The following is a 22,751-nucleotide window of genomic DNA, read 5'->3' on the forward strand; positions in this document are numbered from 1 at the left end:
AATTGCGAATATGATTTATCAAATGCAGGGTTTCCCCACTTTTTGACTAATACATTTCCATGGCCATTCCATAAAATAAACTTTGCATCTGAAATTACTTAAAATTGTGTGAATTTCAGCATTGATTTCAAAATACATGAACATATACCTATTAATTTCTATAACAAACCAATCTAAAATCAGTTTTAATTAGAGCACATGGAGTATATTAAAGTATAACTGAATATAATTAATAAAATGCAGGGTTTCCCCACACTTTGACTGATTTCCATGAATTTTCCAGTTAAATTACGTGAATTTCAGCAATGACCTCAAAATACATGAAAATATACCACTGCGACCCTACACAAGATAAGCAGGTCTAGAAAATGAAATTATGGATGAAATAATACAATAATAAACAAATTTAAAGTATTAATTGGAGCACATGAAGTATACTGAAGTATAACTGAACAGGATTAATACAATGCAGGGTTGCAAGTATTCCAACACTTTTTAACTAATTAATTTCCATGGCTTTTCCATAATTGTATCTAGTCATTTATGATGACCTGACTGTTAAAACTCACTTTATAGAGAGTGCTTTGACACATAACAATGCTTGGAATTAATAGATGTAAGTAATTATACTTCAGTTGATTATCCTAAAGTGATTATACTTCAGTGACTATACCTCCAATACAACCCTCAATGGCACGTGTAATGTTATCACGCTAGTTTGCGAGCAAGTTTTACTTTTCATAAGCGCTCAAAAAGAGCAATATCTAGATAATTATATATTTTAGGGCACAGTAATACTTAACAAATTCATTCACTTATCATTCATTTACCCATTAGTTGTCGCCAATCTGAAAATCTCAACTGTAAGTTGTAATTAAATAAACATCATTTAAAGATATATAAAGATAGCTCAGGTTTGTTCCAATGTAAAATCAAAACTTTCGCTGATAAAAACAGTCGGTATTGACGATAAAATTGTAGTACTGATTCTACTGGCCTCACAACAACAAAGCGAATGCTAAAAACAGCCAGGCTCTTTCTGAGTTTTTATAGCAACGCCTATAAGACGTGCTTAGCATTGCCAGTGCTGGTATTGTCCACTGAGGTTTCTCTGTCTTATTAAGTGAGCATATGGGAGTGGTCTGACCCCAGCCTTGCTCCCTCTGTAGTCTCCACCTGTTTTCCCGTACAGGGAGATTGGAGAGCAGCCGCAAGACCATATGCATCTCAGAGTCCCTCTGCAACTGAGATGCGTCACATTGGATTGAAACGAGTGTGAGAAGGGGTACAGGGACAACAATGGGGGGCGTTCAAAACACCAGACTAATATTTATAAAAGGTCAGTGTGGCTAAATGAACAGGCCATGCACGTAGACATATATACATATGAGCAAACATCATTCATTTCACACAAGCACCACAATCCACTTCCCCCAAAACACACAAACATGCAGACAGACACCACAAAACTGTCTCTCTCGCTGTGAATAAACAGGCATGGAAACACCTTTCCCCCTTGTGTGCAAATTTTTAGCGTTTTAAATATATTCATTAGCCTCCCTGTCATGTTTGCACAATTAACAGATCTGCAATTCCGTGGCAGGATCTCCAAGGTGTGCCGGCGGGCTGGGGTTGGATTTGGTGAACACTGTTTGCAGAGAGTGGCCGTAAACCCAAACATACACGCGAGGGAAGAGCCGGCATAAGCATAAATCCTGATTAAGAATTCACAGAGTCGCAAAGCCAACAATTCGAGCTCCCAGTAAACAGCGGCCATGCATAAATTCTAAACAACAGCACATTTTATATATTGCATGGAAAAATATCCATGTTTCAGTGCAAAAATATGATCCTTTCCATTGCATTTTGTGTACACATAATCTAGAATAATGCCATGACAATGCCTGGCAAGAACCCTTAAAGGAATTATATTGTGAGGAATCAAATTTTCTTTGATTCACAGTACTGTGAAAACATACTGTAGCTTTCATAACTCAAAACTTCATTCAGTCCAAAAAAAAAAAAAAAACTTTTATAGAAACTGGACTGCAAAATGTGTCATTTTGAAATCTTCATTAACATTTACACATGACTACCCACATTTACATGTCAAACAACAACCCATCATTGTTTAAGTCATACGAGACGGTGAAATCGTAAGAAATTGTACGAGTTGGCTAATAAAAAAATGTGTGACTTTTACTCCCATAGAAAAAAAGAATGCACCAACGAACAATGTTAATATGATGTTTCCCAAGTTTAACTCCTAATCAAAACCTAAACCTTCCATATAGTGTAATCCTTTCCCTTTCCCTTGCAGATGCTATTCTGCTCACTAAAATTGTACAGAGGGGTTATCTGAGTTACCGTAACCTTTCTGTCAGCTCGAACCAGTCTGGCAATTCTCCACTGACCTCGCTCATCAACAAGGCATTTACATCCACAGAACTGCAGCTTAATGGATGTTTTTTGTTTTTGGCACCATTCGGAGTAAATTCTAGAGACTGTTGTGCGTGAAAATCCCAGGAGATCAGCAGTTACAGAAATACTCAAACCAGCCTGTCTGGCACCAACAATCATGCCACGGTCGAAATCACCGAGATCACATTTCTTCCCCATTCTAATGGTTGATGTGAACATTAACTGAAGCTGCAGACCTGTATCTGCATGATTTTATGCATTTCACTGCTACCACACGATTGGCTGATTAGTTAATCGCATGAATAAGTAGGTATACAGGTTGTCCTAAATAATTAAAACCAAATATTTGGAGTGAACTATTACTTTAACTTCATGCATCCACAGTGGAATGCTTTGCATTATTTCAACATTGATTTTTAACTGAATTATTTAGGTGAGAGAAGCAGTTTCATTGTTGTCCACCACAAGCAATTAATCTATTACTCGTGGACATCCCTAAACCAAATTCGTTTAAACATATCCTTTCTTAAAAAAAGTGTTCTGTAGAAGGCTATCTAAAATTTGATGCCTGTATTGTATCTGTTTAAAATTCTGTTTGTTGATTTGTTGATCTTTATGTGAATAAAAGTCGTACCTCTTCGTACGAGCCAAGTCGAACAATATCTTACGATTTCCCTGACAGCAACACTGGAAGTTATTTTTAGCTGTGCAGATGAATCAGAACAGTATAAAAACAGGGTGGTGTGGATGGTCAGCTCTAGCTGTCCCAGACAGAAGCCGCCCTGCATGGGAGTCTGCAAGACTATGGCATGATGGGACCCAACAGCCACAGCCCATTTGTGGGCTGTTAGGCAAATGAAAAAGACCTTTGTGCACTTCTTATGCCAAGTTTGATTCAGTGGGTCATTAGACATTCAGCTTGGCTCCTCTGTCAATGGGGCTGCAGGGAGGGACGGCATGCAGGTGCCACATTCTGGCCCTGCGCTGGGCTTCCTCCACTCCAGTTTGCTCTGCTGTGGGAGCATGGAGGCCGATCGCATCACCCCTGCATTCTTCTCACCACTGTGCGACGAGGCCCACGTCAGAGCGGCTTCCCACAGCAGCCTGGATCCCAGTAAGCAGGGGCATCCATCTGAATGTCAGCTAGCTGTCAGGTGTGATCAGTCCAGATGTGTCCCTTTGCTCTAAGGGTCACCTCTACCCTAAAACTAAAAAAGGGGGTAAAAATGTATATATATATACACACACACATACATATATATACACACACACACACACACATATATATACACATATATATATATATATGTGTGTGTGTGTGTGTGTGTGTATATATATATGTCTATATATGTATGTGTGTGTGTAATATTATATACACACACACACACACACACACACACACACACACACAGTACATACACACACGTAGTGCAAATCTAAATACAAATCTGTTATATACAGTGCAAGGGAATATAATGGCAGAAGAGGTTGGATGTGTTGGATAAATATAAAAAGACTAGACTGTGAATTACACAATTATTGCTCTATGGGGCAGTTTTAACTGTTCATGAGAAGGATAGCCAGAGGGAAAAAAACTGTTCCTGTGCCTGACGGTTCTGGTGCTCAGAGCTCTGAAGCATCGGCCAGAAGGCAACAGTTTAAAAAGGTAGTGGGCAGGGTGAGTGGGGTCCAGAGTGATTTTTCCAGCCTTTTTCTTCACTCTGGATGTGTATAGTTCTCGAAGGGAGGGCAGGGGGCAACCAATAATCCTCTAAGCAGTCCAAACATTCCTTTGTAGTTTTCTGATATCTGATTTCATAGCTGAACCAAACCAGGCAGTTATTGAAGTGCAGAGGACAGACTCAATGACTGCTGAGTAGAACTGTATCAGCAGTGCCTGTGGCAAAGGAAGTACAACCTCTGCTGGGCCTTTTTCACAATGGAGTCAATGTGGGTCTCCCACTTCAGGTCCTGTGAGATGGTAGTGCCCAGGAACCTGAATGACACCACTGCTGCCACAGGGCTGTTTAGAATGGTCAGTGTTGGGGTGTTCCTCCTAGAGTCCACAATCATCTCCACTGTTTTGAGCGTGTTCAGCTCCGGGTTTTTTTGACTGCACCAGACAGCCAGCTGTTTAACCTCCCTTCTGTATGCAGACTCATTGTCATCTTGGAGGCCAATGACAGTGGTGTCGTCTGCAAACTTCAGGAGCTTGACAGAGGGGTCCTTGGCGATGCAGTCATTGGTGTAGAGGGATAAGAGTAGTGGGGAGAGCACACATCCCTGGGGAGCACCAGTGCTGATTATACAGGTGCTGGAAGTGAATTTCCTATCTCTCACAATCTGCTGCCTGTCCGCCAGAAAGCTGGTAATCCACTGACAGATGGACGTGGGAACAGAGAGTTGATGTAGTATAGTATGGAGTTTAGCTGGGATGATTGTATTGAAATCCGAACTGAAGTCCACAAAAAGGATCCTTGCATATGTCCCTGGTCTCTCCAGATGTTGCAGGATATGATGCAATCCAATGTTGACTGCATCCTCCACAGACCTGTTTGCTCGATAAGCAAATTGAAGGGGATCTAGAAAGGGTCCAGTGATGTCCTTCAGGTGGGCCAACACCAGTCTCTCAAATGATTTCATGACCACAAACGTCAGGGCGACAGGTCTGTAGTCATTAAGTCCTGTGATTTTTGGTTTCTTTGGGACAGGAATGATGATTGGGCATTTGAAGCAGCATGGGACTTCGCACTGCCTGAGTGATCTATTGAAAATCATTGTGAAGATGGGGGCCAGCTGGTTAGCACAGGATCTAAGACACGCGGGTGAAACGCAGTCTGGGACCTGTGCTTTCCTTATCTTTTGTTTTCGGAACAAAAAGGGGGGAGGAGGGGGGTTGCAGGAGGTGTTTTTGTTTGTGTGAAGTGAAGGTCAGAGTGGGTGTGGGGTGTGAGATTGGGCCTTTCAAATCTACAGTAGAACACATTCAAGTCGTCAGCCAGTTGTTGGTCCACCACAGGATTGGGGGCAGGAGTCCTGTAATTCATAAGTTGTTTCATGCCACTCCATACTGATGCAGGGTCGTTAGCTGAAAACTTGCTTTTCAGCTTCTCAGAGTATCTTCTTTTAGCCACTCTGATTTCCTTATTCAGTGTGTTCCTGGCCTGATTGTACAAGACTTTATCCCCACCTCTGTAAGCATCCTCTTTGGCCTGACGAAGCTGCCCGAGTTCTGCTGTAAACCATGGTTTGTCATTGTTAAACGTTAAATAAGTCCTAGTAGGGATGCACATATCCTCACAGAAACTGATATATGATGTAACAGTATCTGTGAGCTCATCTAGATTGGTGTCTGCAGCCTCAAAAACACTCCAATCAGTGCAGTCAAAGCAGGCTTGTAGTTCCAGCTCTGCTTCATAGGTCCATCTCTTTACAGTCCTAACTACAGGCTTAGAAAATTTTAGTTTCTGTCTGTAGTTTGGAAGAAGATGAACCAGACAGTGATCAGAGAGTCCCAAAGCTGCTCTAGGGACAGAGCAATATGCATCCTTAATCGTTGTGTAGCAGTGATCCAGCATATTTCTGTCTCTGGTGGGGAATGTAATGTGCTGTTTGTATTTGGGCACTTCACGTGTGAGGTTTGCTTTGTTAAAATCCCCAAGAATAATAATAACTGAGTCCGGGTATTGTTGTTCCGTGTCTGTGATTTGATCAGCCAGCTGTTGCAGCACTGCGTTCACACACGCATTTGGCACGATAGAAACACTCACCAGAATAAACGAAGAATACTCCTGCGGCGAGTAGAAAGGCTTAGAGTTAATAAAGAGCGCTTCCAAATTAGGACAGCACATCTTCTTTAACATTGTCACATCTGTACACCAACTTTCACTGATGTAAAAGCATGTTCCACTGCCTCTCATTTTCCCCATTAAATCCGCGATGCGATCCGCTCTGTACAGCTGAAAGCCCAGCAGATGTAACGCGCTGTCCAGAATAGTTCAATCAGCCAGGTTTCTGTGAAGCACAAGGCAGGTCCTTTTTTGTATGGGTGAGGAGATGTAGTTCGTCCGTTTCATTAGGAAGAGAGCGGAGATTCTCTAGATGAATGCTTGGCAGCGCTGTTCGAAAGCCGCGCCGACGGAGCTTGACTAGCGCGCCTGCTCGTCTCCCTCGCCTGCGTCTCTTGAACAGCAGAGCTGTGCCTCCAACTAAAATGTCCAGCAAAGCGTCTGAATATTCAAAAACCGGGAAAAGATTGTCTGGTATATGCTGCTGAATGTTCAGCAGTTCGTCCCAGGTAAAACTGATTGGAAAAAGATTACTAAACACAGGACAAACAAACAAAAACAACAAAAGAATAGGAGCGCTCCACACCAAGGCGGCCATCCGCGGCGCCATCATGATGTCTATAAAAAATGAACAAAATTTAAAATTTAAACATATGTAAAATTCAAATGCATGTCTTTTACTCAACCTATTTAATTTATTAATGCACAGTATTTCAAATTAATTAATTTGCATAAAACAAACGGCGAACAGTCGTAATTAGCTTTACATTAGTTGAAAATAAAATGTGTAATTTCTTTCTTTAAATAAAATATTGGATTTGAAATAATTGAGCAAAATCACTGCTTTCCGTCATCTTTTAATGTTCACTCGCCCCTTCCAACTCCAACATTCCAACATCTCAGTGTAATGACTCCATAAGCAGAAGGGAAGGAGGACACAGGAAAGCGGGTTTTTCCAGACTCAGGTAAGGCTTTTAATTGGCCACTGCAATGCTTTACAGCTTCACAAACTCAGTCTAAGAGGCACGTAGTCACTCAACTCATTAGCTTCACACAGGTAAACACATTAGCTTCAAATCAGCCTCCACGATCACTGTAGGCTCTCTTGTGTCAGACTCTCTCGCTCTTTTGGTGGTGACATTACCGCTCTCTCTCTCCGGACGGGCGCTCGACCACGCCCCCGCTGCCACATATTCCCACCGCCCGACTCAGGCCAGGGAGCCATCCGGCCTGTCTACCACTCCCCTCCCATTTCTGGAAAAGAAGTTGGTGACAGCCTTCTGCGCCCCCGGTCTGTGGACCACCTTGAATTTAAAGGGCTGGAGAGCCAGATACCACCGGGTGATCCGCGCGTTGGTATCCTTTATGCGGTGGAGCCATTGGAGTGGGCCGTGGTCCGAGCAGAGGGTGAAGGCCCGCCCCAGCAGGTAGTACTGGAGGGTGAGGACCGCCCACTTGATGGCTAGACACTCCTTTTCCACGGTGCTGTACTTCATTTCCCTCAAAGAGAGCTTACGGCTAATGTACAGCACCGGGCGCTCCTCCCCCTCCACCACCTGCGAAAGTACGGCCCCCAGCCCTCTGTCTGAAGCATCCGTCTGTAATAGGAAAGGGAGAGATAAATTAGGTGCATGCAAAAGCGGCCCCCCGCAAAGTGCGTCTTTAATCTGTGTGAACGCCTGTTGGCACTGCTCTGTCCACTGGACCGGGTTGGGAGCTCCCTTTTTATTGAGATCAGTCAGCGGGCTGGTGACGTCCGAATAATTAGGCACAAACCTCCTGTAATAGCCAGCCAGCCCCAGGAACTGTCTCACCCCCTTTTTGGTCCTGGGTCTCGGGCAGGTCGCAATTGCCGCAGTCTTGTCAATTTGGGGACGCACCTGCCCATGACCCAAGTGGAACCCCAGATACCGTACCTCCACCCGCCCAATAGCGCACTTCTTGGGGTTTGCTGTGAGCCCCGCCCACCGCAGCGATCTCAGGACCGACCTCATGTGCTGCATGTGCCGCAGCCAATCATTACTATAAATGATAATGTCGTATAGATAGGCAGCGGCGTAAGCCAAATGCGGTCTGGGGATTCGGTCCATGAGACGCTGAAACGTAGCCGGGGCCCCAAACAAACCAAACAGAAGCGTCACAAATTGGTGCAATCCAAACGGCGTGGAGAAGGCTGTTTTTTCGCGGGAAATTGGTGTCACGGGGATTTGCCAATAACCCTTTGTCAAATCCAATGTTGAATAAAATCGAGCAGTACCTAACTGATCGAGCAACTCATCAATGCGGGGCATTGGGTATGCATCAAATTTAGACACCGGATTGACTTTTCTATAACCCACACAGAACCGTACAGACCCATCGCTCTTGGGAACTAGAACAACCGGGCTGGACCAATCACTGTGGGATTCCTCTATTACCCCCATATCAAGCATCACATCCAATTCTTCCCAAACTATTTTCTTTTTGTGTTCGGGCAAGCGATAGGGTTGGCTACATACCACCACTCCCGGTTCGGTCTCGATGTGGTGTTGGATGAGATTTGTACGACCTGGTAGAGGGGAGAACACATCTGCAAATTCTTGTTGCAACTTGGCAACCCCTGCGAGCTGATATGGTGAGAGGTGGTCTCCGCAAGTGACCGGGGTGTTATGATTAGGTTTTGTATTCACCTCCGGCCCGAGCTCCGCCCTCTCCGGAACTACCATAGCCAACGTCACAGGGACCGACCTCCCTCAATTTCAGGAGGTTGAGATGATATATTTGACATGCGCCCCCTCCATCTGTTCGCTTAACCTCATAATCGAGATCCCCCACTCGTCATGTGACCTCAAAGGGTCCTTGCCACTTGGCGAGTCATTTGGAGCTCGATGTGGGGAGTAATACGAGTACCTTATCTCCCGGTACAAATTCCCGCAGCCGAGTTCCCCTGTCATACAGTCGGCTCTGTCGTTCTTGAGCTTGGAGCAAATTCTCCTGTGTTAGTTGCCCCAAGGTGTGGAGTTTTGCTCTAAGATCAAGAATGTTTTAAATTTTGTTTTTACTGGTTGAAGGTCCCTCCTCCCAAGCTTCGCGTATGACATCCAGCACGCCGCGTGGCCATTGCCCATACAGCAGCTCGAATGGGTTAAAACCCGCGGAGGCTTGCGGGACCCCTGCAAATTACAGGGGATCAAGCCATTTGTCCCAATTTCTAGCATCCTCATGCACGAACTTACAAATCATATTTTTAAGGGTTTTATTAAATCGCTCCACCAGGCCATCTGTTTGTGGATGGTAAATGCTGGTGCGGATTGATTTAATGCCCAATAATTTGTAAAGCTCACGTAGTGTCCGTGACATAAAGGTTGTGCCCTGATCAGTGAGAATTTCTTTCGGAATCCCCACCCGGGAGATTATTTTGAAGAGTGCCTCCACAACACTACGTGCTGAGATGTTGCGCAGAGGCACTGCTTCCGGATATCGCGTTGCATAGTCCATTAGGACCAATACAAAGCGATGTCCGTGTGCTGACCATTCTAATGGTCCGACAATGTCCACGCCAATTCTCTCGAAGGGGACCTTGATCAACGGAAGGGGGCACAATGACGCTTTTGGGGTGGCCGGCGGATTCACCAGCTGACATTCACGACAAGCCGCACACCACCTGCGGACATCGCCGCCAATGCCCGGCCAATAAAAACGGGCTATTAGACAGTTTAGTGTTTTCCTTTCCCCTAGATGACCCGCCATGAGATTATAATGAGCCGCCTGGAACACCATTTCCCGGCAGCTTCGCGGTATCAAGAGCTGGGTTGTATCTTTCTTTGTTTGAGCGTCCTGCGTCACTCTATACAACCGCTCGTTTATAATTGCGAAATAGGGATATGAAAGTGCGACACTCGGCTGGAGTTGTTGACCATCAATCACTCTCACTTGATCAAAGGCGTGCTTGAGGGTTTCATCTCATGACAGCTCCAAAGGGAAATCCCCTTCGGGGAATCCCCTGAGGATGGGAGGGGCTTCATCTTGAAGTGGAGCTGATGAAGATGGCCCTGGCTCCGCCTCCCCTGCTCACATCTCAGCGCTTTTATGAGGGACCCATCCGCACAAATTCCCTTCAATACATTTCTGAATTCAGGCCAATTAGTCCCCAGAATCAGCGGGAACTAACCCCAAAATGTAATCACAAGGGTCACCACAGGGTAACTGTGAATATCCCCATGCACACACTTCACCCTCACCCTTTTGGTTGTGCCCAGTGCCCCACGTTGAACCAAGCATTGGTGAACCATGATTTCATTACAACCTGTGTCCACCAATGCTTTGTGAGTACCCCCCTTGATTCTTACCGGTATCCGGTATGCTTCGGCTCCTTCGGGGGCAGCCTGCGGGGTGTCGAGGATCACCGGGCATTGATCCCAGAAGTGCCCCAGATCCCCGCAACCCCAGCAGACCGGCCCAGATGCCATATCTGCACCCTGTGTAATGTAATGTGTAAGCGCCCTTTCCGCTCTCTCTCTCTGGACGGGCGCTCGACCACGCCCCCGCTGCCACACTCAGCAACTCGGGTATCATCTTATTTCGAGTTTCCTACTGGTAACTCCGACTTCGCTTGGGTCTTAATTACGATATTTCCAATTGAAGGCCGCATATCTCAAAGCAGTGGTATCATGGATGCATCAAACATGTCTGTATGGGCTCGCGTTCAAAAGAGTATACATTGTAAGGCTGAGCTTGACCATGCGTGAGACAGAACGGCAAGCATACCCTAGCCTTAAGAGTTTCATATCTGCATCTAAAAGAGTCACTTACGTGTTCACGTCTTTTTAAAGATGTCATTCCTTAAGTGTTCCTTGTGCGAGAGGCACATCCCACCATCAGATCAGTATGCAAGCTGTGTTTACTGTCTGGGCCATACCCACGTAGAGACAGCTTTCATGGAGACAGACTGTCCTCACTTTGAGGGCATGAGTCTCAAGATGCTTCACTCGTGAATCACCCTTGTTCTGAAGGACGATTTAGCCTCACACGCCCTCCCACCTGCCTCTTCTGTGATACCCGAGGCTTCACCCGAGGAGGCACGGCGGGGCTGCGAGGTCGGGCAGGATGACTTTGAGGTGGTCCTCGTAATGGCACATGCCCCGCGAGCCGCTCAATCTCTATGAAGCGCATGTTTTCCAATACTCTGTGTGCCAGATGAGCTCTGGCCTCATCTCGTTCAGCGGTTCTGACGCTGGGGATTAATGTCTCTCACTGCATCAGGCGAGTGGTCAGTGAATGTTGCTGCCGCCACTCCCCCCAGCGAGGGCAAAGAACATGCACGCACCACTGACAGGGTGCCACTCCGCATCCTTACAAGAGCAGTCGAATAGCTTCACCTTGAGTGGTCTCCCCGAAAGGACTTGCACATTCTCGCCTCGATGATTGGTTCCTGCAGTCCGGACGCCATCAAATGGCGGTGTCACGCAAATCTGCCCCATTCATTCCAAGTTCATAATGAACTGTCTAAGTCCTAGAGCGCACCCTTCTCGGTGCGCTCGCACAGTGATGCCATACTCTCTAATGTGGATCACGGGGAAGAAAATGGTTATGCCCAACTACACCCTGTGGAGGAGGCGGTAGCGGCACACCCCTGCCCAGGGAGTAACTGGAAATCACGCCCCATACATCCTTCCAAAGGGTGATGACAAACATCCACACTGGCGGGAAAAGCGTACTCAGCGGCAGGACAAGCTGGATCAGCACTCCACGCAATGGTGGTGCTCCAGGTATTTCAAGCCAAGCTCCTCAAGCAAATGGACGAGCACGGCTTCAATTCAGAGACATTCAAAGAGCTCCGCACTGCTACTGACTTAACGCTGCATGCCACAAAAGTCACTGCGCAGGCCATCGGGAAGCAGTCACAGGCTATGAGACACTTTATGCCCAAACGGAGTACATCACAGCTGGTTCACCATCACTCCGTTTCAAGCCAGCACCCGACTAAAAGCCGCATACCTGCTGCCTCATCGGCACCTGAATATCAGCATGCGCAGCAAAAGCGCTCCTGACGGGCACAAGCCTTTGAAGCGGAAAGCAGAGCCCATGGTTCCCTCCGGGTCTGCTCCAAAAAAGGCTCGAATGGAGACACAAAACACTGTTCCCCATCTCCCCAGTACTGTTTGTCGGTAAAGGAATATTGTTGTTCACAATATTGTTCAAAACATTGTTTCTGTGTCTTGCACTCAAATAAATGCAATAAAAAATGCAATAAGTGCAAAAAAGAATACAGCAACCATTGCAAACGCACGAGATGCTCACACATTCTCAATAAAGAGCCCTTTTCCTCTTCAAAGCACACACATTATGCACAACTGCTTCCCTATGGTGAGCAACGCATTATATCATATGGTAAACAACCAAACTGCTCTCTGTCCCGTTACGCAGACGCGTGACGAGCCCTAACAGGTATTTCAGAATGGGTGCAAAAAAACGATCAAACATGGTTATACGATCCAGTTTGCATGCTGGCCACCCCATTTCAATGGCATTCTGTTTTCCACGGTTTCGTCCGAAGACGCGCCAGTGTTACGAGCAGAAATACACAATCTCCTCGTGAAAAGCGCGATAGAGATTGTCAAATTGTCAAGCCCAAAAAGGGTTTTACAGCCGTTATTTTCTTTTCCCAAATAAAGACGGTGGGCTTCGGCCGATCCTGGATCTGAGACATTTAAATCACCCACTCACAAAGAGCCTGTTCAAAATGATTACTCAGAAACAGATCTTACTGCATGTATGCCCACACAATTGGTTTGCATCGATAGATCTGAAGGACGCGTACTTCCATATCCAAATTGTACAACATCACAGGATGTTTTTGAGATTCGCGTTCGAGGGAACAGTGTATCAATTCAAAGTCCTACCCTTCGGACTGACTCTGGCTTCTCTCACATTCTCAAAGTGCATCAATGCAGTTCTTGCCCCTCTGAGACTGAGCGGAACTACCTCAACGATTGGCTGTTACTGGCGCAATCAGAGGCTCTGTTATGCCAGCACAGAGACCTACTGCTTCAGCATCTAAACAGCTTGGTCCTCAATGTGAACTGGGCGAAGAGCCCCTGAACGGAGCACGCTAAATTCGCCAGAACTGACACATTCAGTCATGAACACCATTTTACAGGCCAGAGCGCCATCCACATGATGCTTCTACGCGCTAAAATAGAAGGTGTTCACTGATTGGTGTCTCTCACATGGCAAAGACCCAGTAAACTGCCCCATACATGAAATTCTCATATTTCTTCAAGAGCGATTAGATGCAGGACTCACTCCGTCAGCACTCAAAGTGTATGTGGCAACTATATCTGAGTATCACGCACATGAAGCCGGCGCCTCTATAGGCAAGCATGATTTAATCATAAAGTTCCTTAAAGGAGCACGACGATTAAACCCACCTTGGCCAGCTACAACCCCGACTTGGGACATAACATTAGTCCTAAAAGCTTTCGCAGGGCCCCCCTTCGAGCCTTTGGACTCTATTGATTTGCACATGCTCTCTGTTAAGCCCGCACTGCTGCTAGCTCTGGCCTCAGTAAAACGGTCCCAATTTGGAATGCCCAATTCCCACTACTTAGTAGGTCCTTGTGGTGGCGAAGTTATTCACCTCAATCCAGGTGGCGGAGGACAAGTCTCAGTTGCCTCTGCTTCTGAGACAGTCAATCCGTGCATCTTATTATGTGGCTCCCTGTGCATGACACCATGGAGACTCACAGCATGGGAGGCTCATGCTACTCTCTGCGATCCACGCACAACTTACCACGTGCCCCACTGACAGCGAGAACCCCTAATCATGACCACGAGGAGGTTACCCCATGTGACTCTACCCTTCCTAGCAACTGGGCCAATTTGGTTGCTAAGGAGACCTGGCTGGAGTCACTCAGCACGCCCTGGATTCGAACTCGCGACTCCAGGGGTGGTAGTCAGCATCAATACTCGCCCCCCAGTATAGTCATATTTCTTAAGCAATTTAGTAGTTAAGAGTTGGTCAGATCTTTTACAGTATATGCATTGTAAAGTATATATTATAAATTTTTAAATGACACCTATTTGTGTCAAGTGAGTGGTTTTTAATAAATAAGCTAGCCGCTGCAGTTGAAAGAGTTAAAATGCAGTAAAATTATCGGTAATCGGCATTGACCCAGAAATTCCTTATCAGTGCCTCCCTATTAAAAGCGTGATCTGCTGCATTAAAAATTTGGTTCGCCATTTACTAATTGTATTACATTACAATGAATAGTAACAATTATGTGTGGGCACTACACGCAAACGTTAAGTGTACACGCCAGTTCAGACTGTCTGATCAGCTCTTTGTATGCTACGGAGGATGCACAAATGAATGTACGTCTCCAAGCAAAGATTTCTCACTGGATTGTTGATGCAATTGCATTGGCTTATGAGTTGCACGGTGAGACTTGCCCAATTGGTGTTAAAGCACACTCAACTTGAGGAATGGCCTCCTCATGGGCATGGAAGAATGGTGTGTCCTTACAAGATATAGGATTTGCAGCAGGATGGTCCTCTCAAAACACATTCGTAAGGTTTTACAACCTAGACGTAACATCTCTCTTCACAAGTCCTCTCTGTTTAGAGCACTTGCTATCCATTGGCAAAATATACTTATGCTCCTCCCTTTTAGAACGAGCTCCACATCTTTTACACCACCGCCTGCATTAGGCCGTTGTAATTTACCATAAGTCACAAGCATTTACATTATAAATAAACTCCCTGACTGGGTTTGTGAAGGAGTTAATTCATACTATATGATTATGACTCATATATTCATCCTGAGTGCTCCCCTCCTGGCCCAACACGAGGGTCACTCACTGCGGCATACTCATGTCAGTTGCCGTCCCACGAGACTGCGGCGTCATGCTTCCTTTCTGGGAGGTTATGTCATGTAGTGTGGCATGATGAGATTCTGTTCTCCATATGCGTTAATAAACGCAATGTCAAGTGTACCGAGTCATGAGGGAACATCCCAGTTACGTATGTAACCTCGGTTCCCTGAGACGAAGGGAACGAGACATTGCGAACGCTAGCCGCACTACAAGACTCAGAGTTCTTGAGGTACAAGCGATGTGCTCCTTGTTCTCAGTCAGAAATTGAGGAAATGGTGTTTGTGTACCTGCCAAAATGGGCGGGGCTCAAACACCAGAGCCAATATTAGTATATTGGCATTATTGTATAGAGGTTTCAACTAGGTTGTGTGGAAGGCACTCACCATATGCGTTAATAAATGCAATGTTTCCTCTCAGGGAACCGAGGTTATGTACGTAACCAAGATGTTAGCCTGGTTGTCAAGCTCCAAAAATAATACAAAAGCACCATCAAAGTGAAGACACCTTGCACCAGGTTTGACATCAGTGATGCCAAACATCACTGTTTGTTGTGTGCCTTGTAACTGATCGTGATGCGGCAAGTTTGAATATGCAGAAGCGTGAATGAAAATGAGTAAATGCTGACAGAATTTTCATTGTCGGGTGAACTATTCCTTTAAGACAAGAGTTGGCACTAATACAAAGTGTAGAGCAATAAATAACATGCTGATTCTCAGTACACAGGGAACATAGTTTACTTCCAGTAATACTACACAGACACACTTCTAGTAGCAAAGCACAGAGGGTGGAATGGACATTGCCCATCGCTGTTCGACTTAATGCTGTACACAGCGGTGACTCACATGGCTGAACCTTGCACTGTGGACGTCGCTGGGTCAGACCTCTGAATCAGAGCGATAATGTACACAAACAAGCCACTGTGACACTGTCTCTCACAGACACACACACACACACACACACAGACATGCTGGATAAGCTCACTGCCATTCACTTTGACTGCCGCATGAAGATTCAGTTCCTTTTAGTCTTGCTAAACAATGATTTGACACCAATTAAAGTAATATTCCGGGTTCAATACAAGTTAAGCTAAAGCAACAGCATTTGTGGCATAATGTTGATTTCCACAAAAAGTACATTTGGCACTTACAATGGAAATGAATGGGGCCAATCCGTAAATGTTAAAATTAGAGATGGGCATTTTCGAGTAATTTTGTAGTTGATTATTCTAATACATGAAGAATGAGTACTCGATTACTCATAAATTAAAATGTACATAAAAAAATAACACTTATGACATGTAAACAGGATAACTTAAACTATGCTTTTCTTGGATTCAGAAGGAAAAAAAGTGTAATTCAGCGCTGCTCATGACAGGCAAATGCGGACATGAAAATGTATTTGCGATATTTGCGTAGTGTTGTTAATACTCGAATAGCTGGTGCAAAACGAGTACTCAGTTACTCGTGCACATCCCCAGTTAAAATAATCACTGTTTCAAAAGTATAGCCACAAGATGTAAACAATGTGTTAACATGATTTTAGTGTGATAAAACTGCTTACTAACCTTTTCTGCGTAAAATTATATCCAATTTTACAACTTCATTGCCATGACGACATAACGGTGTAAACTCTAAAACCCTAAAACGACAGTAAAATGATGATTTGAAACAACTCAATACTCAAATACTACATAATGATGAATGTAAGTGTTTTTATAGAAATATACACTTCACATTTCTGCCTTGAAACCCTCCAAAGAATTGTCCTCATTCACTTCCAATTGTTAGTGCCTCACTGTAACCTTTATTTTTTTAAGAAAAAGAAGGTCGAGTCGAAATTATTTTTTGTGGTAATCAACATTATGACAAATGCTGTCGATAGAGCTTAACTTGTTTTGACCTCGGAATGTTGCATTAACAGTTATTAATCTATGTGCTGTGATTATATTTTTTACAACATACTGCTTGTCACTTTAGTCAATTCAATTAACTAAGCAGCAGCTGATATCTAAAGAGGTGAATCCCATGAAACCTGTCAAGAACTTTTGGGTCATATTTCACTACATTTAGTTGTTTTTTACACAACCGAGTTAAAGCAGCTCTGCGCCGCCTTCAAAATCCTCAGACCCAACTCACCACCTATTATCAGAAGTTATGTTAGTTCAGCGAAAAAATAAGTTGCATCAGAGCCGTCTTGACCTTAAACACCCTTTAGTGTCAACAAAGAAAACAAGGCTTAAAAAATTACTGTACAAAAATAACTCTCACAGTGAGTTTAAGACAGTAGTGCTGTTCAAATCAAAGTGCATTATGGGGTTTGAAGTTCCGCGTATGCCAGCAGAGGCTGTGTGATCTTGTGTGAAAATAGCAACCCTTCAGAGTGGCATGTGTAAACAGTGCACAAAAGTTCTGTTGTGTCATTGTGATGGGGTGGTTGGGGGTTCTCTCTGTGTTTTGAGCACCCCCTCAGCTCGGCATCACCACCCCCTTTGGTTAATTCATCTTGTAAATAGATCAGCAGCCCGGCCTGTGTTTGCTTTATGTGGGGAACCCCCATGTGAGTGAGATGAGAAAAAGAAAGAGAGAATACCTCCCAGCCAACCATCACAAATGTAGAGAACAGAGCAGTAAACGAGGTTCAGGGAAGTTAGGTTTAGAATTAGTTTTTAGAAGAGCAGTAATATCGCCAAATATTTCTGAATTCATATACTGTATAAAGGAATAGTTCAGCCAAAAATTCTGTCATCATTTACTCACTCTCATGTTGTTTTACAAATTATGAAAATGAGTGGGGACTAAGGGGGCATTCACTTTCATTATATGGAAAAGAGCAGCATGAACATTCTTTCACTACCAGGGCACTTGGTTGTACTTACCTCTGAACTTTTTCATTGGCTTCCCTCTCTCTCTCCTGGGCCAGGCAGAGTTGGGTCTGAGCGCTTTGATGTTCTGATGTCAGCTGCTGCAGACGGAACAGCAGGGGCTGAATCTGGGTCTGGTTCTGGTTCGAGGAGGCCAGACTGTCCTGACTGGTTTCATCAGCCTGAATATGCATCACGCTGAAAATACAAAAATTACTTTGATACATAAGAGCAATTGTTATCTAGTTTTAGAGAAAAACATTGTCCGCCCACTTTTCAGCCATCTTGGTTCCGGAAGTATTTTTCCCATTCATTTTTTTCCATAGGGATTTCATAAAGTAATTCATAAAAGAGTTCTAAACAATGAACCAAACCAACCAGCTCAGAGGTGAATCACAACATTAAAAACTTTGATTTGAAGCAACACAGCATTTGAAAATTGGACAAAAAGACCAATTTTGGGGGTTCTCTCTGTGACTGAACGTGAAATACCATAAAGCACTGTGAAGTAATCAAACTGAAAACAATGGAAACATGTAAAACCAGTGGTTTAAAGTTGTTAAATTTTAAGTTTATTGCAAAATATCCAGATATATACAAATATATAAGTAGTTTGAGAGTATACACTGACTCGATTGCATCATTTACAGTGCGTCATGGAAGTGGGTGATCGCTGCAGAGCTCTTTTGGCGCACTTTGTTTGCTAAGATTCTCTGATTGGTGGATCTTTCTCTTAAGAATTCACAGATAGTGTAGTTATTCACCACAAATTCCGCTATTGAATGCAATAAAAAAAGAAAAAAAGAAGTATAAATAATGTGGAATGATGGCTTTAACAAAAGCATATATACTATTGATTACAAACCTCTGAGCTCATGGTAGGTCTGTCTTTAAAGATTTAGAAGTCTTTAGAAGAATTAATTTCCCTATGGAAAAAAATTAGTAGAATTTTTACTTCTGGAATCAGACTGTTGCACTCTATATACTACAACTAGCTCAGCACAGAAAGCGCTGCAGAGCTGTGCAGAATTTGAGCATCCGTCAATAATAAAATACTACATATCCTGCAACCCTATTTGTTATTATCATATTTGTATTAAAAAAAAACTAGGATAAACTTTGCTTAACTCTTACTACAAGAGCCAGATATAACAGCTAACTGACAGTTTAGCATGAGGGTTGTATCGTCTCACGCGTCATAAACCAGGAGTTGAAATTCCAATTGTGAAATTTATTACACAAACATGAAACTTGACCCAGACTCAGCAAGAGCATGCTTGCAGTTTACCTAGAGGTGGAGAATCATAACAGATACATCTAATATTCAAACAAAATACAAGTACAAGAAACAATATCTGGGCTAATAATTCCCCGGAATGTCAGTGGAATACATTAGCGCTCTAACGGCACGGCATCAAACTCAAGGGGTATTTCAGACAGGTGTTTTTCAATGAGGTGAGAGATAATGAGAGTCAAGATAAAAAGGGAGGGAGGGATGAGAGACGCATATCTACATATCTAACTGACATGAGTGTAGACTGTGCCAAGAGAAGCACACCAAGATCATGGAAACGTGTTGAATTCTACATGTACTGCCAATAGCTCTTTTGATCCAGTAAATGTTAAATGAATTTACACACAACTGATTGTCACTCTGAGCCAAGATCAAAACAAATCAATTTGCAGTACTTGAGAAAATAGCTGGTTTGTTGAGAATAAATCAACTAGAATTGTATAACTTTCAGGAAATTTGTGCTTGGCAGTGCATAACTTGCCATCACAATTCTATGATGTCTCTATGATATTCTGGTCCCTAGATACGGCTCAGGTCTGTCCTTTTCCCACCTGTTTTATCATCTCTTGTGGAAAAAACATAAGTCTAATCACTGATTGCATCACATAATGGTGCAAGTTATGTGCTGAACTTTAAGACTTAGGTTTTTTTTTATGAAACCCCTAAATCTTAGTATTAACAACAGTATTAAGATATGCTTTCTGTAGGGGAAGCGTGTGATAGCCGTCAACCAATTGTGCAGGAATAATATGCTTTTAATATGCCACCAACAGCACAGGGACAAAAAGCAGGTCAGAATAATGATGACACCTGCTCCCTTTTTCATTCAAGCAGAAACAAGATAAAGACAGGTAGACCGTGTTCACCTGCGACCACAGACACACTAAACCACAGCGGTATTAAGCGGGCATTCATATTAGCTCGGGAAACAATATACCGGGTACAATGCCACGATTAATCAACAATACAAAGTTCTCTTTGACTCGCATGCACCATGGGGCATGGGGCGTGTGTCTGTAGTGACCGAGAAATCCTGATTGATTGGCCATTAGTCTTTTGTCGTATCCAACATGCATGTTTGTGTGTGTGTTTTTGCCAAAAAGTCATATTACTCATTCAATCCAGCTAATTAGTTCCAGGGTGGCTTCCATGTCAGGTTTCTCCTTTATTTTTGTCTTTTTTTAAAGCAGGAGGTAATCAATTATGATGCGATATTGATGGTCGATAAAGTGATGTAAAATTGTGTGTTTTGTTTAATTAAATGCAAACATATTAGGTATAAAGGTCCAGTGACAGTGACAAACAAGGGCAGGAAGGCATTGCCACACCATGGATTATCTTATCGAAGCCTGTTCATCCCCCACCCCCGACAAACAACCGTCCTTCCATCCTGGTCCCCTCTCTGAACGTTTTATGAGAAGTCATTAGAGAAGGATATATGGCACAAAATCAGAGGAAAGGAGAAGCCAGCATGACGGAAACCCAATCAAACCCATCTAATACAAAATGAGAAACTTCTATTTGTATTTTACTGAAATTACATTTATGCATTTGGTAGGCACTCACTAACTGTGCATTCAAGATTTGGGCTGCACGATTATGAAACAAATTCAAAAGTTGATAATTGTTTTCCATGATAGTGTAATGACAATTATTCATTTTGATTAATAGAATTTAGAGGTTGACTGATATATCGGTTTTACCGATTAATCGGTGCCGATAGTTGCTTTTTAGAATTATAGGTTATCTGCAAAAATCGATGCAGTTAGTTGCAAATGTTTTTTTTTTTTATTCCTCTGTGGCCGACGCTGGAGGATTCTACAGTTTAAACTTAAATATAAAGTACTGTAAATGGAACCAAGCCTCTGTAATTACAAAATAATAGTCCCCGGTGCGTTTCGGGCTTGTTATATAAACCTGAATAAACACTGAACACATCCAAAATGTAAGGTATTCTGGGTGGTTGCTAGGTGGTTGTTTACTAATGGTAGTCTTTATAATATTTTGTCCCATCATCTGTTTAAGTCTATGTTGCTTCTTTGCTAATTTAATTGTCCACAAGGCAAAACTCATCATTCTGATTATTTAGAAATGTAAAAGCACATTTTTCCTCAATCCACATGATTTGAAATATGTTTAGCACAAATAGTGCAGAATGCGTTACACATCAAAGTTTAAAACTAAGTGCTAGAGGTTTGTTCAAATACCTAACACTTAGTATGAGCAATAGCAATAGTAACAAAATTATTAGCTATAGTGATTAGTAGTGTAAGTATTAGTAATTATTATTAATAGTGACTAATAAAAGCAATCTCCTGTTTAAACATTAAATCTTAAATTATTCAATGTATTCAAACAACAGCAAACCTAACATACTATGGTTTCATTTAATCTGGCCTCACATTAGTGTGTGTGTTGCTCTAGTTTCCAAAAAGGCCACCAGACAGTGACTCTGAGCAGTTAAACATTAACTAGACGCATAAGATACCTGATCACGGGGTGGGATCCCAACGAACTTGCCCTCTAACTCTCCAGGCCAGTTAAACATTAACACATCCACAAAATACTATCTGATGGCAAATGTACAATAACCTTTTAATAGAGAGCACTTATCTACAACTAAAACTGTACATGGAGACCGCTGCAAAAAGAAAGACAGACATTCTAAATACAGGTGTCTATAGCAACCTGTGGTCAATATTAACAAACTACTGACTACCACCCACTGTCAACTATTCCTAACACCAATCAATCATGCAGACTGCCACTGATAAAGGCCATGTTTCTATAATTCTGTTTCTTTTACTACAACACAGAAATACAAGAACACACCCAATGGTGCACAAAAACACTAAGGCTAGTCTAAAGTTTTGACCAGTGGTTCATGAAAACTAAGGTTGCCAGGGCTGTATCCAAAAGCTAAGCCTTGCTGCCTCACTGCCAAATCAGTTGATGACTTCACAGGCAGCATTTTGTGTATTACCACCTTCCAAGGCATCATAACTTCATGTCTAATGATCTAAAACAAATTCAAGTGAGCTTTAGAGATAACCAAGAAAATATTTAGTAACTACAATGCTTATTTCATAGTACAAACGAGTCTTAAGTTGGAAAAAAGAAAGAAAAGAACAATTTTTTTTTTAACTTTTATAAACTAGTATACTGCTTTAAACTGCTCTCCCTGCTGAAAAGAAACCACAGCTAAAACCAGCCTAAGCTGGTTGGCTGGTCTTAGCTGGTTTTGGCCAAGCCCACTGACCAGTCCAAAAAGTGCCCCAAACCTCTCTAAAACCAGCCCACTGACCAGCCAGACCAACTAAAAAGTGCCCAAAACCCCTCTAAAACCAGCTCACTGACAAGCCAAAAAGTGCCCACAGCCCCTCTAAAATCATCCCACTGACCGGCCTGACCAACTAAAAAGTGCCCAAAACTTCTCTAAAACCAGCTCACTGACCAGCCTGACCAGATAAAAAGTGCCCAAAACCCCTCTTAAACCTGCTCACTGACCAGCCTGAAGAGCTAAAGTGTCCAAAACC

At 43.3% G+C, this 22,751-nt stretch overlaps 1 protein-coding gene across 1 annotated transcript in view; it reads right to left on the reverse strand.

Moving 5' to 3' along the window:
* Window positions 1-22,751, reverse strand: part of LOC127410852 (mirror-image polydactyly gene 1 protein homolog) — a 116,471-nt gene that overhangs the window by 2,421 nt on the left and 91,299 nt on the right. Inside the window, exon 13 of the mRNA XM_051646062.1 lies at window positions 17,937-18,119. Within this exon, the coding sequence (XP_051502022.1) occupies window positions 17,937-18,119 (183 nt within the window). The remainder of the gene's footprint in view (window positions 1-17,936; window positions 18,120-22,751) is intronic.

This window comes from Myxocyprinus asiaticus, chromosome 20 (genome assembly GCF_019703515.2).
Source record: "Myxocyprinus asiaticus isolate MX2 ecotype Aquarium Trade chromosome 20, UBuf_Myxa_2, whole genome shotgun sequence".
Taxonomy (NCBI): Eukaryota; Metazoa; Chordata; class Actinopteri; order Cypriniformes; family Catostomidae; genus Myxocyprinus; species Myxocyprinus asiaticus.